Source organism: Stegodyphus dumicola, chromosome 4, assembly GCF_044657685.1.
Source record: "Stegodyphus dumicola isolate Sdum_Otavi_A_Nest chromosome 4, ASM4465768v1".
In the NCBI taxonomy this organism is placed as follows: Eukaryota; Metazoa; Arthropoda; class Arachnida; order Araneae; family Eresidae; genus Stegodyphus; species Stegodyphus dumicola.
Window position 1 is genome coordinate 161,513,084 of NC_140771.1, and position 18,370 is coordinate 161,531,453.

Consider the following 18,370-nt stretch of genomic DNA (forward strand, 5'->3'; position numbering starts at 1 on the left):
ATTTGAGAATTTCGCACGAACCAGGGTGCGTTCACTATGCTACATAAGATTTTGTTTTGAAGAACATTTAATTTTTGTCTGTCTATTTTTCGGGCAGTAGCCCAGGCTGGAACTGCATAGAGGATTATTGGGCGAATAAGTGAGATGTAGATATTTTTCTTGGTATGGAAGTTTAACTTAGAGTTTCTTCCAGTTAATGAGTAGAGAGCACTGAAAGCAGCGTTAGCCTTATTTGTAACATATTGAATATGATCTTTGAAATTTAGGGTTTTGTCAATATAGACACCTAAGTATTTATGGGAGTGGGCAACAGGAATATCTTAATTATTGAGTCGGATATTTATATTCACTGGGATATTTTTTCTGTATCTGCGGAAGAGAACTACGCAGCATTTATCAGTATTTAGTTTGATTTTCCAGTCTTGACAAAATTTATTAATAATGTTGACTTGGAGCTGAAGTTTCTTTAAAGCATTATTTGGACTTCGTGAACTGGTGAGGATGACTGTGTCGTCGGCATATTTGAGTATATTAGAATGAAAGGTAGAGGCATATCATTTATGAATATTGTAAAAAGCTTCGGTCCTAAAACACTGCCTTGAGCTACTCTATTGTAAATCCCTTTTTTTGAAGAAATTGCTTCACCACAGCGCACTTAAAAAATACGATAAATTTAAAATAAGAATGCATAAGCTTTGTAAGGATCCTAAGTTTTACTAACGTTTATTTTATTTTAAATCTTTACTATCACTTCTTATTTTCTACTTCCGGCCAGAATTAAAAGATTAAACTTATTTATGCAAATTTGTCTTGCTAACGCCAAGTACTTAATTTGTGGTTTTTTTGCCAGGCAAGATAGAGGAAGGAGTTATTGGAAGCAAGCCGCTTGCCATAGTAGTTTTACGAGTTTTCACTCGGTTGCTGGTTGCCTTCAAGGCCAGAGGTTTAGTCCTCTTGATAATTTCAAACGTATCGTAGTTTTAGCAGCTCGGCGTACGACCTACGGACCTTTGTTAAATAAAGGCCAATCTTAATGCTAGGCACTTGTATACTAATTCAAAGTTATTTTTTTAGTTAGTAGTTTTATATTCTTACGTTCAGACCACAAGTGGTTGGTCTCTGTATTCCGAAGTTCTGGAAGTATCTGTAAAGATAGAAATATAAAGGCTTTCGTATACCCTTCCTGTGTATATTGTCTACTTCACAATTTATTGAACATAGCTTGAGTAAGCTCCCTGTTCCGTGTCAGGACAGTTCATGTTTCCAAAGCAAGTCAAGAGGAACACAAGTCCTGATAGCTTGATAAAGCTGTTTGGTAAAAGGAAGTTAGATAGCTTATGAAGTAAGCCAGCATGCCACACTCGATCGAAAGCTTTGATATATGCATTTCTTCTCCAACTCCTATATGAGTTTTCATTTCTATAAAATAAAAGTGGTAGCTATTGTTTTTGCATATATTTTCTTGAACTTACTATCATGCATTCTAAAATGTGAATTTTAAAGTTATTGACATTTTTATAATGGTGAGCTTTGAAAAACATGCTGATCCTTAACAGTTGGAGGGCAGTGTATTTACGTGTAAAGCATTTAGTTTCAGTTTGTACTACAAAAAAAAAAAAAAAAAAAAAAAAAAAAAAAAAAACCTACTTTGATTTAAATTTTTTCTTTATCAACATTTTCTATACTTTTTTTCTTTTTTAATTTATAAAACACGTTACAAAATAATCTGAAATTAAATAAATGTATATGTATTTTTCGCGTTTTGGAAAGGGGGAATGATTGTCTAGCAGTAGTGAAGGAGGTGCTTGAGGCAAAACATTTTCAGAACTACTGAGTTAAATACATTTACAAATAAATTACAGTTAAATACTTTTATAAAAAAAATTCACTTTTAAAGAATTATGAAACACAAATCCTGTAAATTTATTGTTTTCTGGTATTTTTAATTGTACACATTTGTGACTCTCATTTTTTTTTAAGTGCATAGAATATAATTGAATTAACAACCATATTATTATTTCTTATTGACTACTGAATTAACAACCATATTTTTATCATTAGCTCCGAAAGAGCTCTTTCAGTAGTTGCAGTTCTCTCTTTTTGTAATAGGTTTTGTTTTGAAAAATAGTTAGCTTTCTCCAATACATGCTACTTAAAATCTTTTATTTTTCTTCCAAATTACCATATTACATTGCTGATCAGTATTACAAAGTTTACAGTTTAAAAATAATTTGAATCTTATGATATTATTTTGATAATTTTCACTGATTAGCTAATTTCATTTACGTTCAGATTATTAGCATAATTTTTAAAAAATATAATTTTATTAATAAAAATATAATTAATAAAAAATAATTTTATTAATTATATGCCCCATATTAAATGCCTTGCTTACAGAATTTCTGTTTAACTCACCTAGCTGTATATTTCCGGCTGCAGCAAAATATTGATCATAATAATTCATTTGTTTCTCTCCTTTTCTAGATTTTATTCAAACAATTTGTTTAATTTTGTTTTATTAATGTATCTATGTACATTATTTTTGTTTAAAAACAAAATAGAAATATTTGTATAGTTTTTCTTGAATTGCATTTTATCAATATTCTGTTTGGTTGTGAAGTTTACCACTGTGTATTTGCAGTCAAAAGTAAGTAACCTTAAGAACTAGTTAGCGAATAATCGCTTAAGTTCGTGTAACAAGAAACAACAAGATGGAAGAGTAACTAATCCTTTATTATTCCAATAAGATTTAACAGAACCCCATCTTGGAGTGTACAATAAAAGCCGACACTTGGGCTTGAACTTGAGACTAAGAAATAAACTAAAACAAAGATTAACTAAAGAGATATAGCCGAAGCTATCAAGATTCGAGTTGGCCCCTTAACTCTATTTGACTCGAAGCTTATCAAGGGCCTGAGTACGGCCGAGCGTAATAACAGCTTTGAGAGAGAGAGTAGCCAAAAGGCAGACGCGCGCAAATCAGAAACTCGGATTCTCTCTAACTCATCAAGTAGATCTTCGTGGTTTAAATACGTCTCCTCCTCATTAAGTATTCAGACGTGATTCTAAAACTACGTTCTGGCAGGAAGTCGTAAGTTGAAGTTAAAGATTTGATAGGAAAGAAGTTAAAATTAAAACTGTTAATAAAATTAGAGTAAACTTGTACGGTATATTTACAAGTTTTGTGTATCTTATATAAGTTAGCATTTCTCATCTACAAGCGTCCGATTTGGAAATTTCGATAAGCTGAAACGCTACAAGTTTCAGGGTACCTGTTTAATACACCTTTCAAATGTTGGCGGAATGGTTATTCAAATCATGCTGTACACTGAAGTGACAAACGTCATGGGATACCTCCTAATATTTTGTCGGTCCTCCTTTTGCCCGGCGAAGTGCAGCAACTCGACGTGGCATGGACTCAACAAGTCGTTGGAAGTCCCCTGCAGGAATATTGAGCCATGCTGCCTCTATAGACGTCCATAATTGTGAAAGTGTTGACGGTGCAGGGTTTTGGGCACGAACTGACCTCTCGATCATGTCCCATAAATGTTCGATGGGATTCATGTCGGGCGATCTAGGTGGCCAGATCATTCGCTAGAACTGTCCAAAATGTTCTTCTAACCAATCGCGAACAATTGTGGCCCGGTGACATGGCGCATTGTCATCCATAAAAATCCCATCGTTGTTTGAGTACGTGAAGTCCATGAATGGCTGTAAGTGATCTCCAAGTAGCTGAAGATATCCATTTCCAGCCAATGATCGGTTCAGTTGCTCCAGAGGACCGAGTCTATGCCATGTAAAAAAAGCCCAGACCATTATGAAACCACCAACAGCTTGAACAGTGCCTTGTTGACAACTTGGGTCCATGGCTTCGTAGGGTCTTTGCTACACTCGAACCCTACCATCGGCTCTTACCAACTGAAATCGGGACTCATCTGACCAAAGCGCGGTTTTCCATTCGTTTAGGGACCAACCGATATGCTCACGAGCCCACGAGAGTCGCTGCAGGCGATGTCGTGCTGTCAGTAAAGGCACTCGAGTCGGTCTTCTGCTGGCATAGCCCAAGGAAGACAGATTTCGCCGCACTGTCCTATCGGACACGTCCCTCGTACGTCCCACATTGATTTCTGCGGTTATTTGACGCAGTGTTGCTTGTCTGTGAACATTGACAACTCTACGCAGACGTCGCTTGTCTCGGTCGTTAAGTGCAGGTAGTCGGCCACTGCGCTGTCCATGGTGGGATGTTATGCCTGAAATTAGATACTCTCGGCACACTCTTGACACTGTGGATCTCGGAATGTTGAATTCCCTAACGATATCCGAAATGGAAAGACCCATGCGTCTAGCTCCAACTACCATTCCGCGTTCAAAGTCTGTTAATTCTCGTCGTGCGGCCATAATCCCATCAAAGCCTCTTCACATGAATAACTTGAACACAAATGAAAGCCCTGTAAAGCACTTCGCATTTATACATTTTCTACGCGATACTACTGCCATCTGTATATTTGCATATTGCTATCCCATGACTTTTGTCACTTCAGTGTAAATCTCCCTCCCCCTTAATAGAAAAATGGAAAGAAAGATAATAAATGGGAACTAATTTTATCTAAATACTCTTACGTTACCTAAGTTTAATTTCTTACTGTAAACATCAGGATAAACATCACATACGACAACTTTTTTAAGATTTTAAAGAACTAAATTATTTATTTTCTGTTCCTAGTCGATTACAGTTAAAACTCAAAATCAACAAAAATTACCCACCGCTACTTGCGGAAATTTCAATTACAGAATATTTGCGTTTATGAGCACACAAATAAATTTACCCTTACAAATCTTAGATTTCAGTATCATTTTCCTCTGTTTAAGCCTAGATTTTAAAAGATTAATCAAATCACTCACCAGTTTTCATTAGTACAGCAGCTAAAAGTCTGCTGCTTTTAAGGGTTTGCTGTATGTTTTGCAAAGAAGGCTTAGAATTGCCATTTCATGCTCTCTAAATATGAGTTACTTTATTACTTGATATGTGCTCTGATAACAGCCGACGGAAAAATAGGAAAGAAAGCAACATAAAAAATAACTGATTAATTAAACAAATTTTACAAATTTTCGAAGTTTTTAACACATTTAAGACTCTCATTTCTCTGATGTTACCATTGAATTTAAAAATGCTTTTAAATACATTTTATTTATTTAGTTATCTTCCCATTTTTTAGGAAAGAGGCATGCTAAAGCTTTTGCTTGGTCATTGGAAAGCACATAGAAAAAGGCCTCAACTCTTACCTGAGAATGGAGATATCCATTTTGAAGACCCATCTACTGTGAACCCATTATACGAAGACAGCGAAGCTTCGGCAGATTCTTCTCTAAAACAAACTGAGGGTTCTTTGATTGCTGTTGAATCTTCTGCTCTAAAGACTGAAACTCCTGATGGTCAAAATAACAAAGGCACTTCCGATGTCACAGCCCTCGTTGATGTTTCCGTTCCACAGGCTTTAAACGAACCAGCTCCTCAAGATAGTAAAGAAAGCACATCTCCGACGCATGAAATCACTAGCCCTATTAGATTAAAAGAACCCTCAGACAATTCAAAAAACAGCCCTGATACTTTTATCAACCCAGCTGAATTAAAAAAATCGCTAGGGAATTCAAAAAACAGTCCTGATACTAGCGTTAATCCTGATAAGCTAGGAGGATCATCAGACAGTTCTAAAGAGGTTATTGATACCAGCAGTAAACCGATTAGTGTAGAAAAAGCGACAAACAGTCCTAATGAAGTTTTTGATGGCAATCAAAACGTCAAATCATTTTACCAACCAAAGGCAACGGAAGTTTCTAAGCCATCTACTTCGCAAAATTTACCTCAAACTTCGTTTTTACACGATGGTCAAATATCAAACACATCAATGAATGTTAAAAAAGAAGAAAGTTCTCCTATTAGTGTTTCTACGAATGATCAAAAGTCTAAAAAAAGGCAACAATCTAAGCTTCACGCTGCGTCTGAAAATGACAGGAAACCTCGTGATAAATCAAATTCTAAAAAAACGAACACTTTAGAAAATAATGAGCACATAGCATCTCAAAATAATACAGTTCATACCTCAGGATCTTCAACTAAAGAGAATCCTTCTTCCTCTAATAATACTAAAAATTCTCCAGGCAAAGAACGGTTTAAGGTTAAAGAGGATAAGTCTCCTTCACCTCCAGTAACAGAATCAGTTCCAGAAACGAAGAAGAAACCAAAATTTAGAGCTCGTGCAATTGATGAGTTAATAAAAAAATTCCAAGGATCACCACATGATGATGAAATTTCTACTAAAACTGAGATTTCGTCTCCTAAGAAAGGTTTTTCTGTCACTAAAACTGAGGAATCAAAGACTACTCCCATAAAAGATTCCAATGAAGAAAATCTAGAAAAAGAGTCATTATCTAAAATATTCAAATTTCCACCACCACCACCCACAGAACCTTCTATTGATAAGGAAAATCATCAAAGTAATTTGGTTGAAAATCAGAGCACCAATAACTCGAGATCTGCTGAAATAGCCAACGCTCCAAAACAAGGTAATAGTAAAACAAAGTCAGATTCAAGTCTGACCAGAAATTCAACCCCTTCTGCAAGCGTACATAAGGTTAAGGCAGGAAAAATTCAAAAATCAGATCAAGTTGAAACTAATATTAAGGAAAATGCAAATAATAGTAAACCTGTGCAAGCTCCAAGCGCAGCATCCGAAGGGGGTGTGTTGTCTCTTGCGAATTCTTCAAAAACTGGTGACAAAATTGCCAAAACGTTAACAGCAATTTCAAAAGAAAAACTCTCATCAAAAGAAGTATCCTCTTTACCTTTTAAGGACACTAAAACAGCAAATGAAGAAACAGCTCCAAAAGTTATATGTGAAAATTCTTCACATGCGAAAAATAATCCTGTTAGCATATCTAAGAATCTATCGAGCAGTCCAAAAGGTAATTCCAAGCAAAAAGTCATAAAACAAGTTTCAAATTTAAATAAGCGGAATAGTGATGTATCTGAAAGTAATTGTTCACCGGAACGAAAGATGACAACAAGCATTTCAAACACAAATGCCGACACTGCACAAACAAGAGAAAATGATATCCACAAGCCACCTTCTGAAGACAGTGGTATAACACGGGGAGATCAAATTTCATCTGAAGCTACAGCTGAGCCAACGCCTTCCGTGCTTCCTTCTACAGAAAATCCTGTACCACCATCTCCAGTAAAGCGAAATCGAAAGGAAAGAAGATCTAGACATTCTCATAGCAAGAATTGTAGACGTCATAGCAGGCGTTCTCAAGAAGAGAGAAGCGCTGCTTTAAAGAGAGGGCAATGTGATGAATATTATGACGGACTTACAGGAGCTCGTCGTTTTCATAAAGGCAGACATTCGGACAGCTGGACTTCTGATCTTTCTTGGGAAGAGAAAGAACTGTTGCGCCGCCTTCGAAGTAGAAGAGGAACTGTTCGTTCTAATGCACCTTCCGCGAGATCTGCACGATCTCACCAATGGAAGCAGGACGAAGGGCATTTTCATCGACCTCAGCCCTTTCGACGATCTGTTTCGGACGAAAGTACCTTTTTCGGCTCTTCTGTCTGCTCATGCGATGACTGCTGGGCATTTTTCATGAAAGACTATGCATATGGAAGGGCATCTTTAAGGGGTATTCCGGCCACTCAGGTAACAATATATCACACTTCAAATAATCTCCCCTTCAAAATTTCATGGCCTGAATTGTCCTTTTCCGTGTTGTAACAGAATAATATGTACCCATTATAACGATGTAAGAGCTGCTTTTCTGGCTGAATTGAATTCCATCAAAGATTGGTTCATTTCAAGTCAAAATTTCCAGAAATGTGTATATATTATTTATAATTATGGGTACTTAAGTTCTGTGAAACATTACATAGTGAGTCTTTTCGTAATGACCAGCTTCCTTAGATGAGTCAATTACTCCCAAGACCATCGAATTTTATATTAAGGCATCAAGACTATCAATTTTATGTTAAGACTAAAATGTTAAATATAATTATCAGACTTAGTTATTTTGTATACTAAGCAAGTCGATTTGTTGCATTTCCTATTCTAGCTTTAACAGCAAAAATGTTTGTATGGAAAACAGTACTTAATTATTAATTTTATTCTTTCTCGGTTTAGTGTAAGATATTTTCTCCCTCCTTCCAGTATGCCTTCGAGGTGTAAGGGTAGCACATTCGGCACGTACTTGAGAGGTCCAGGTTCGAGTCCCGAGGAGGATATCTCCCATTTTTTCCCGTTTCCTACTTCAAAAATTCTATTAACTTTTATCCTATTTTTCTAACTCCTTACTTACGATACTGGCACTTTGTAACAAAGGAATCATCAAGTGGAAATATATACATTAAATAGAATTAAATTAAGGAATAATGCTGTGATAAAATTTTTTGAAGAGACCCATATAATGAAAATAACAATCTTAGGGAAAAAAATACAATTCTGAATTGTCAGTTTATGTATACATAGTTATTTCAAGTAAATGTTGATAATCTCGACCATAATAATCATAAATCCAATCATAAATAAATCATAAATGATAATCATAAACGCCCATATCGATCAAATTTACAAAGGAAATTTTAAAAAAACTGAGATAAGTACTGATAGCTCGTAAATTGTAAAATTCAAAAAGACGCTAAATTTTTATACAAATCACAAATTTTTCTTTTCAGTCATATTGGTATAAATTTCATTTTTTTTTCGAAGATGACAATCTAAGCACATTTGAATGCTATTTTTTAACTTATAAATATTATTAATATTTCTTACTTTATAAATATTAAGGGATTATTCTTAGATAAGAAGTTTAAAAATTTGATATTAAGATGTTTGCAAAATACATTTCGTCCAAAATTTAAAGAACAATATGTTTCTTGTGTCTGATTTGAGAATGAAACAACAGAGAAACACGAAATTTACAGGACATGTTCACTAAATAGTTCTTTAATGAATGCGGCATAGATTCAACAGAAACATGAATTACAACAAACATTTACACTCTTGGCAGAGAAATCCACTCTTGAAGGATGAGTATATCACAGTTTTTTTTAGACAAAATAGGGTGGTAACATTACAAAAATGGGTTCTAATCAGGAATGTGTCAATCCTTAGCTGCAATACATTGGCGGCAGCGACGTTCCATGCTGTCAATTAAGTTATCAGTCAGTGAAATGGGAAGCAACGCCCAGACATTGAGTAATCCTTGTTCAAGCTCATCTAACGGCTTTAGAGGAGGACTTAAAGCAACAACCTGTCTTCCAGAAAAGTCCCAAAGATGCGCTACCGAATTCAGGTCTGGGGATTGAGTTGGCCATTCGATCCGCTCCATACCGTGACCCTCAAGATATTCTTCAGCAACGCCAGCTTGGTGTTGTCGCGCATTATCGTCCATCAGAAGAAATATAGGACAAATAGCAGCGGCTAATAGGCGGACATATTGATCAAGGATCTCATCTCTATATCTCACACAGGTCAAAGTTCCTCCATAAAACACAGGCTAGTCAGTGTGAGCAGCAAGAGAAATCTCAGCCCAAACCATTATATACCACTCTGTAACTGTTTCTTTCCACAATGTGGGATTGGTTGTATCTAGTGCGTTGTCCCCTCCAGATCAGATAACGACCTGAATCATTCTCAGTGTGAACCTGGACTCGTCTGTGAAGGGAACCGATGCCCATTGTTGACTGATTCAAGAGACGTGTTCTCTTGCCCAACATAAACGGGCATCTGTATGTCCTCGGAACAAATGGACACAAACAAATGGTGGTCTTGCATACAGACCTGTATTGTACAGGCATCTGGGCACTGTGGTAGCTGACATTCTTGTTTCTAAGATTCTTCTTTCTTTGGATTCTGCTCACTGTTGCCATTAAATGATCTGTCATGAACTGAGGCACAGTATTGTTACTCTTCCTTCGGGTCGAAAGAGCTAAATAATGTCCTCCCGCAGGTGTTGTAACTCTAGGTTTGCATGGAACATGTGTTCTAGACAGAGAATCCTCGGATTCAAACTGATTCCATACTCGGTACACCACACTACTAGAGACATTCAGACGTCTAGCGGCATCAGCTTGTGACATCCCATTTCCACCCATACGATCGTCCGCCACCTCAACGAATCGCGGAAACGACTTCTCATGGGTATTGATAGCTTCTCCTGAATACTGTCCATGAAACTGTAATAACAACTGAAGATCAACACTCGTGAACAAAAATTACAATTTTTGCTTTTTTTCCCCCAACTTCTATATAAGTATTCATTTTTATAAAATAAAAGTGGTATTTATTGTTTTGCATATATTTTCTTAAATATCGTAAACTGTCATGCATATGAATTTAAACGTTACTTACATTTTTGTAACTGTGAACTTGTAAAACATGCTGTTCCTTAACTTTTGGGGGGCAGTGTATAAAGTCTAAGTGTAGATCGAAATCATTTGAAACCACGGGTGACCATCTTAGAGATTATTCAATGTGTAGTATTATGCACATGTTCATTTATGTCTCCTTTTTCCTGTTACTACGTTCTTTTCTATAAAAATTTACCTACGTTTCAAGAATAAATATGTCTGGACAGATGGATGCTTATATCAGAAAAGCAGACGGTAAGTTTACACGATGTGTTATGTTTCGCTTTCTCTTTATTCAAATAATTTACTATACAAGAATCTTGTATTATCTGTTGATTTGTGTGAAGGGTAAAAATAGCTGTTAAATAGTACGTTAAGCAACAAAATTGGTGGACAGAGAATAAAACATAAACATATGTGAAATTTCTAAAAATACTTGAAGAAGGCTAGAATTGTTTTTAAAATCAGTTGGTTCTAAAAATAAAAAACGGTTAGGTTTGAAAATCAACTTCGATACCGAAAGAAGTAGTGTAATTATATTTTTTCCTCAAATGCCTTTGTATAAATATAAGTAAAAGAACTTAAATTAGCTTGAATATTTTAAAAACAGTTTAATTTTTCACTATAATAGCTGTATCGTTGGTTCGGAAATCCACTACAACTCAAATTAGTTAAAATTTTTGTTATTCTTCTCATTCAGATTATCGAATGGATCCTATTTCTAGCATTCTAATTTTGTTAACTTTAAAATAAATTTCTTTGTAATGCTTGCAACTTATTTAAGTAATTTTTTTATAATAGGAATTATGTACGTGTCGAATGGTCCGTCCAGATTTCCTGGGACGACGGGTTCAGTTCCGTTCTGAAACAATCCACGAAGCATCGCAGTCTGAACGGACAGTGACAACTCCAACAATGACCGAAAATAAAGACGGCGGAACTGAAGACGATGTTACTAGTAACCTTTCTGCGAAGAAGAAAGACGAAGAACCACAAAAGTTACCCAACGGAATTACAGAGAAAAAATCCAAGACTGCGGTGAGCTTAAAGATTTCCTTGAAGGAAGCCGAATCTTCCTTCAAAGAATTCCTTAATAATAAGGAATCTTCCTTCATTCCTTATTACCGAATCTAAACGAAACGAAAAGTATTTTTAAATGTAGTTCTTCTTTAGAGTATAGTATCAGTAAGATTTTTCATGTTATTTATCTGTCTCAGAATCAAATATCGTAATTTCTGTCATCTATCAGATAAAAAAATGAAATAGCTTTAACTGAAAATTCTACCGATAATAAATGAAAATCTGCTTGTAGTGTGTTTGAGTTTTGATCAATTAGAGTAGTCAGTTAATATGACAGATACTTGTAGTTTATTTCAATTTTGATGTTTCAGAAGATGCTTGCATGAATTTTTATAAGTTTCTTCATATACGGCTTAAATGCGGATCCCCTCCGAAAGCTTTCCGGTAATGCTGAATTTTCATGTATGATATATTCGATGATGTTGACTTTTGCAATTTACATACAAACTGCCCCTTGTTTGGTACAGTGGCTATCGGTGCTGGATGCTAAATCGTTGAGCCCGGATTTGAATTTGGTCTAGATATTTGTTGATGTATAGTAACTTTGCAGCATGAGGAATTACCATTGAGTTGAAAGTCCTTTCCAGAATGATTGTAGGGGATGAGAGACAGAAAAAGCATTTATCCGTCACCCGGGTAAGGCTGCTGTCAGTGACAACTGGAACATAGCTAAGAAACTCATTGTGTCACTTATAGGATGTCATAAGGCTGAGCCAGAGACAAATTTAACTCTTCGTGGACCTCATCTGGTTTATGTGAAGATCAGGAGAATCAATCACAACAACGAAACATATAAACTTCATTCTAATTCTACAATATTCAATACTCTCATGATAAATTTAATAGATTGTATAGAACATCTGAGTTAATATTTAAATATAGTGCTTGAGAGAAGTACAAAACTCCTGTTAAGAGTTTTGAACAGCACAGCAAGGATTAGAAGAGGAAAAGTTCATTTTAAAAATTATTAAGTCTTTAAAGGGCTTTTAATTTTCGTTAGAGTGTGCTCTTTTTAAATAATATTCTTTACTAATAGAGATATCAGATCATATGGGATAGGACGAAATGTTGGCATTTCTTTATTACCATCATGACGTTTTCATAAATTGTTCTGGAGAGTAGATCTCAGAATTTTGCATTCGGGAATTTTAATTTAACTAGGTGGCTTTCCACTGGTGCAGAAATGTATGTTGTAGTCAAAGCTTTTGGTTTAACTAAGACAGCAAATTAACATTGAATTTTTGACAGAATTAAAACAGAGAATTGTATATAAAAATTAGATGTACCAGAATAACGCATGCCAAAACTTTTGTTTTTAGGAAATATAAAGTTTTCTTCAATCCTAAATTATCGATCTGTTTCTACGCTTTATTTTTTCGCTGCTTCTGAGCAAAGTACTTACTGTATAGCAATTTCTTACTCATTTTTCTAGTTTTTGTTAGGATCTTTCTTATTTTTCTTTTATAACATCAAGTTGCCTTTAGTTTATTCTTCCGGTCTACGCCTTGATTTCATACACTAGGGCCACTCATAGATTTTCCATGTTTGGCTACTGATAACATGAGATTAATTCAAATCTATCATCTATTTTACAATACTTCTGCTGTTAATTTTATCTTTATTTCTGTATACAGTTTGGCTAAAAGTAACATGTAGAACACAATTGTGTATAATTATGTAGATGTTTCTTTTACTCATGAACTTATTCATGGATTGAAAACTGGTAATTTCTACTTTAAAGAACATTCGAGGCACTCTGTGTTTCATACAACACTCTAAAAGCATTCTGATCTTCTTGATTTTTAACAGGATATCTTCATAAGCTCTTAATGTAGTATATACTTTAGTATTTAGAAAAGGATTCTATCTTCTCCGTTTTTCATTTAATTTGATTCTGAAATTTCAGTTTATGCTTCTTTCTCAATCTATCAACTCCATTTATTCTTTCAAACACTTTCGCTTTTTGTTGCATATGACCACATTTAGCAAAAATTAACCCAGTATAATCTAAAACATCCAGTCCTCTGGTATCGGTCTCAAATCGCATCTGACTCTCTTTAGTTAATTTGAATATTGTTTTTTCCTTATACTGAAATGTATTGGTGCAGAATACTTCAGCTGTTGGCCCATGCACTGCGGTTTCTGGATTGATGTGACAGCTTAGCATGTAATAATACTAATCTATTTCCTTAGATCGAATGGCCTGGACATAGCAGCTTTACTTTATGGTTTTCTTTATCTGTGCCTTCTTTACTTTTCTTTACCTTTATTTTATCTGTGGGGTTCTTTAAGATTTCAGGTGTTTAGGTTAGTATAACTAATACAGCTAGCTCTATGGTATCCAGTTACAAAGTGTCACTAACTTCTTTTCCCGAGTTATCGAGATGGAAGAGATTATGGAATACAGACCAAGATTTAATAGCATTTACAATTAAAATTTGAATGAGTCTCTTCTTGAGTCTTACAAGCCAAAATATAAAGATAACAGTCTACTTGATGAAACTAAAATTCCCAGTTCAAAGATAATCCTACGAGGAACCACAATTCACTACTCTTATGAAGATAAGCATAAAATGTTTAGCTTACCAATTTAGATGGGAGCTTTTATCGGGGTTATTCCAATATGAATTATCCATAGCTACAACTTCCAGTTTCTTCAGGAACTCCAACTAAGGCAGGATCCGGCATTAGATCACAGCAGGCTACCACCGACTTAGCGAACGACCAAATAAAACCCTTAAACCACTACTGATTCTAGTTAACTGCTTAAATCCCCTACGCCACGAGTGTCTAAAGTGCTGCCCAAAAGTTTTTAAAATGCGGCGAAAATGCAAATTATGAAAGTATTTAAATTTACACATTTTTATTTAAAAAAATGTTTGAATTTTATTCATATAAATCGATTCATTGAAATTTATTTTAAAATAAAAATTTAAATAAAAGCATCTTAGTATGTCATGATGTATTAACTGCAAAGTGACATTCAACTGAAAGAAAAATTTGAAAATGTTTCTTTACTGGAGTTTTATAAAGATTACCTACCCCTACTTATTTATTAAATAACCCTTACACAATGAAAACCATTTATCATATTATCTTTAACATATTAGTATATTTAATGTGCCGAAACTTTTATGGCAACCTGTCGTAAGAAAAAAAATTTTTCAAGTATAAAGAAGAGTCTACTAGTCTAGTATGTCTACTACTACTCTACTAGTATGAGAAAATATCTTTAATGGAATTGATTAGACAGTAATTCCTCTCCAGCTTTCGCATTCAAACAAATTTCTTTTCAGATTAATTGATAGATTATGATTTAGTAATTACTGATTCGATACGTAGATATAAAAGAAAATTATTTCCATACATTTCCTAACAAAGAAACGTTTTCTGTTGGTGGTTAGAAGAATATATTAGCAGTTATTCTAATGTTTCTTTCCTGATGTTCGAAAACATCTTGTAAGATGTTTAAGATTGAAAAAAACTAGAACTGAGATCATGTTCTCAATTTTTTTGCTTCCCTAGACTCTAAGTAATTAATATCAAAATTTACGTGAGATTCATAAAATTTCTCAAAATTATTTTTTCCCCCCTGATCTAGGAAGAAAATTACCGATTTGTTACACCATGGGAGTTAGAAGAATGGGATCTGGCAATGAAACGTCATTTGCTGCACAGGCGAAGGAGACGAGCTCGATGTATGGGTATTATGGCACTGGCAATGGTAGTCTTCATCGGACTGGTGGTAGCAGTAGTCATGATATATCTGCGAAGGAAAGTGATCTAATCGCGTGTTTGAATATTGCTAGAACTCTCATAAGATAAAGATGTATATGTAGATATACCTGACTATATAACCTTTTAAACATAGATCCTACTGTTAACTTTTAAACGAAATATTTCCTTTGTAAGGGACAGTATTCTTTGATAAATATTGATATTTGCATGATGTAGATAAACGCATAATGTGCAACAACGTTTATGAAAAGTGTTCTATTTTAAGCAGGACCGGTGCGTTTCTGCCAAAGTAGTTAAAATTACTGGTTAATGCTTTCTGCCGTAAACGTATCAATAACTGGCAAAAACTCTCAAAAAACGCTTTGTAGTACACTAATTAAAGCAAAGAAATGTATTTTCAAAGCAAGTAAATTTACCTATAACGCATTTATAATATTTATTCAAAGTTCATGTGCATCAGCTTCACCCCTCGATTTCTGCAACACATTTTCCACAAAATAGTTAACATAAAGAGAGCAATTTGACTGGTGTTACAAAACACAAAGAATTTTCTGATTTGCTGTGAATAAAGAAGGAGCTGAATAATATTCTTGAAACCTAAAGATATTTACAGGCATTGTCAGCATTGTAGAAACAAGAATTATTGATCTTCAGTTGCACCACATTAGACCATAATATAAAATCTGAAATATTTTATGACTTCTCTGGAGAAATAAATGTATGTTAATAAACGGAGCTGATTTTGCATGAAAAGCTATGATGTAAGGCACAAAATGTGGGACTAGGTCATAAAATAATACCTTAGCTCTTCCTTCTCACTGATTTAATAATACAGATCTCACGTACCATGAACGAAGCATATTGCCACACAATGTTGAGTTATTGTCTAACTAAAACTATTCCAACTTGTTTTCTGAAAGGGAAGGATGCATTGCATTTTTTCTCGTTAAAAATTAATTTTAAGCTCATAATTTTGTAGAAATAGAATGATTTAAATAGGCAAAATTTGATATATTTACTCTTTTTATTATTAGAATTACATATTGATTAATACAATTGATATCCACAAATTGTTTCTACTTATGGATATATATTTATATATATTAATTAAAATATGTACTTTTTATGCATTAAAAGAATTTATTAAGTTAGTAAATATTGTTAATCAAAATTCAAATACTTTTATTAGTTTCTCCTAAGAGATACCACTTTATGTCAGTTATAACCATTTTATGCCACAGTGAGGCGAAAACTATATTCAGCAGGCAGATAATCAAGCCAGATTTTAAGATATTTAAAAATAGTATTTTCCTTTTAATGCTATAAACAGCGATAAGTGTCAGTTCCTCAAACAAAATAAGACATATTAGTAAAAAATGCGCCTAACATCGACTAATTGACTAACATTGACTAATACTGATAATCTGCAACCTGCAGATACTCTACAAAGCAACTGGAAGAACTACCCTTCCACCTCTAGCAATAAATCCTCCATGAAGTTGTAGCATTTCCACAAGACGGAATCTTAGTGAAGTAAAATGTCCTAAAGGACAAATAGACCAATTAAGTAAAATGTTCCTACTTAATATAGCCTTTCATGTATAGATATAATACACGAAAAATAATTTGCTATACAAAACCTTTTACTGAATTGAATTTACGCAAATCTCATAGTCGTTAATAAGTATTTTATAATGAGCATGAGCTTCTGTCCAGATAATCAGGATATATCTTACGCTGCAACCAGAATTAAAATAATAAAGCGAGGAAAAATAACAGTAGAAACCATTAAGATAAGGATCTAAAGTAATTCACAAGACATTCTACATTCATTGCAAAGTTGTTTGCTAGAAGAAAATAAGTTGCTTTCTTAATTTCAAATACTAAAATGTTGTCGTATTTTGTGCATTATCATCTGATCACAATGTTATTGTTCTCAAGTGTGTAACAGAACCTTAAATATTTGCCAAAACAAATGTAATTTTGTACAAATAAATCTATATTTTACTACTTTTTATTGCTATTTGACATAAATGCTGTTGCAAAATCAAGTTCCCAGGAACACCTTGCCACAACTTCAGATAACATGCGATATGCAAGTTTTGTTTAACGACTGCAAACGTGTGAAAAAATTGCATTTTTCTGTCAAATGAGCTAGAAAATATTACTCTCAGTTTTAGTGTACTATCGAACTTCAATAAAGCTAAACTAAAAGAAGCAGAAGTAAATTTTTAATAAATAGAAAACCTGACTTTATAAATATAACTACTATTTCACAAACTGCATGTTTAGTTTCAGTCTGATTTATCAAACATTCCAAACAATTAAGGTTCAAATAATCGAAATTTTACTTCAGTTTTACCATAGTTAATTGCAGCTAAATCTCCCGTACAATATGTACTTCTCTTTTTTTTAATAAAGTACAGAAAATTTTTACTTTAGAAAACCTCAGATTTGATCATTCTTCAAAAATCTGCGATTGATTCAACAATGAAATCAAGTTTATTTCAATTCATTTGTTCATTCCTTTAAAATCTTAATTACAACTATCTTAAAATATCCGCTATAATTCATAATAATTTTATCATAGGCATAATATATATGATTGTATACTGTGAATTAAGTAAATTATAAATTTCACAAGTTACAGTGCTTTCTGCTTTGATATGGAGAAAGCTTTAATAATACCTCCTGTATTTGTTTATGTATAAACATAAACAAATTATTTTATGTATAAACATAAAAGGTATTTGTTTATTAACAGTATTAGTATAAACAGTATTACTAACAGTATTAGTATAAACAGTATAGTTATATACAGTATTAGTATTTGCTTATTGAGGAGACCTTTACATCCTGAATATTTCAGAAAATCTAATAATAATAATAGTCAGTATAATAATCATTGCTGAAACCCTACTCACAGGCAGACATATCGATTTATCTTAGCGTTCCACAAGTCTCTCTCATCTTGAGCGTACGCTATTTAACAAGACCGCATTATTTCCCAAATACCTTTCACTACCTTTGCAATCTACGTGAATGATACTGCAAGTCTCGCGAAGAATGTACGTTTTGTTCGTTTTGTTCCAGGCTGCAAAGCACTTCAAATAGACATCCATGTACTAGAAGTCTAGCTGAGTGAATGTAAAA

The 18,370-nt window shown here is 33.9% G+C and overlaps 1 protein-coding gene across 2 annotated transcripts in view; it reads left to right on the top strand.

The window, feature by feature from the left end:
• LOC118186450 (uncharacterized) overlaps window positions 1-17,227 on the top strand; it is a 133,646-nt gene extending 116,419 nt beyond the window's left edge. For both annotated transcript variants that reach the window (XM_085815703.1, XM_035356552.2), the window contains exons 2-4: window positions 5,217-7,694; window positions 11,201-11,437; window positions 15,081-17,227. In XM_085815703.1, the coding sequence (XP_085671829.1) occupies window positions 5,217-7,694; window positions 11,201-11,437; window positions 15,081-15,266 (2,901 nt within the window). In that variant the 3' untranslated portion in view covers window positions 15,267-17,227. The remainder of the gene's footprint in view (window positions 1-5,216; window positions 7,695-11,200; window positions 11,438-15,080) is intronic.
• The last annotated feature ends 1,143 nt before the right edge of the window (window positions 17,228-18,370 follow it).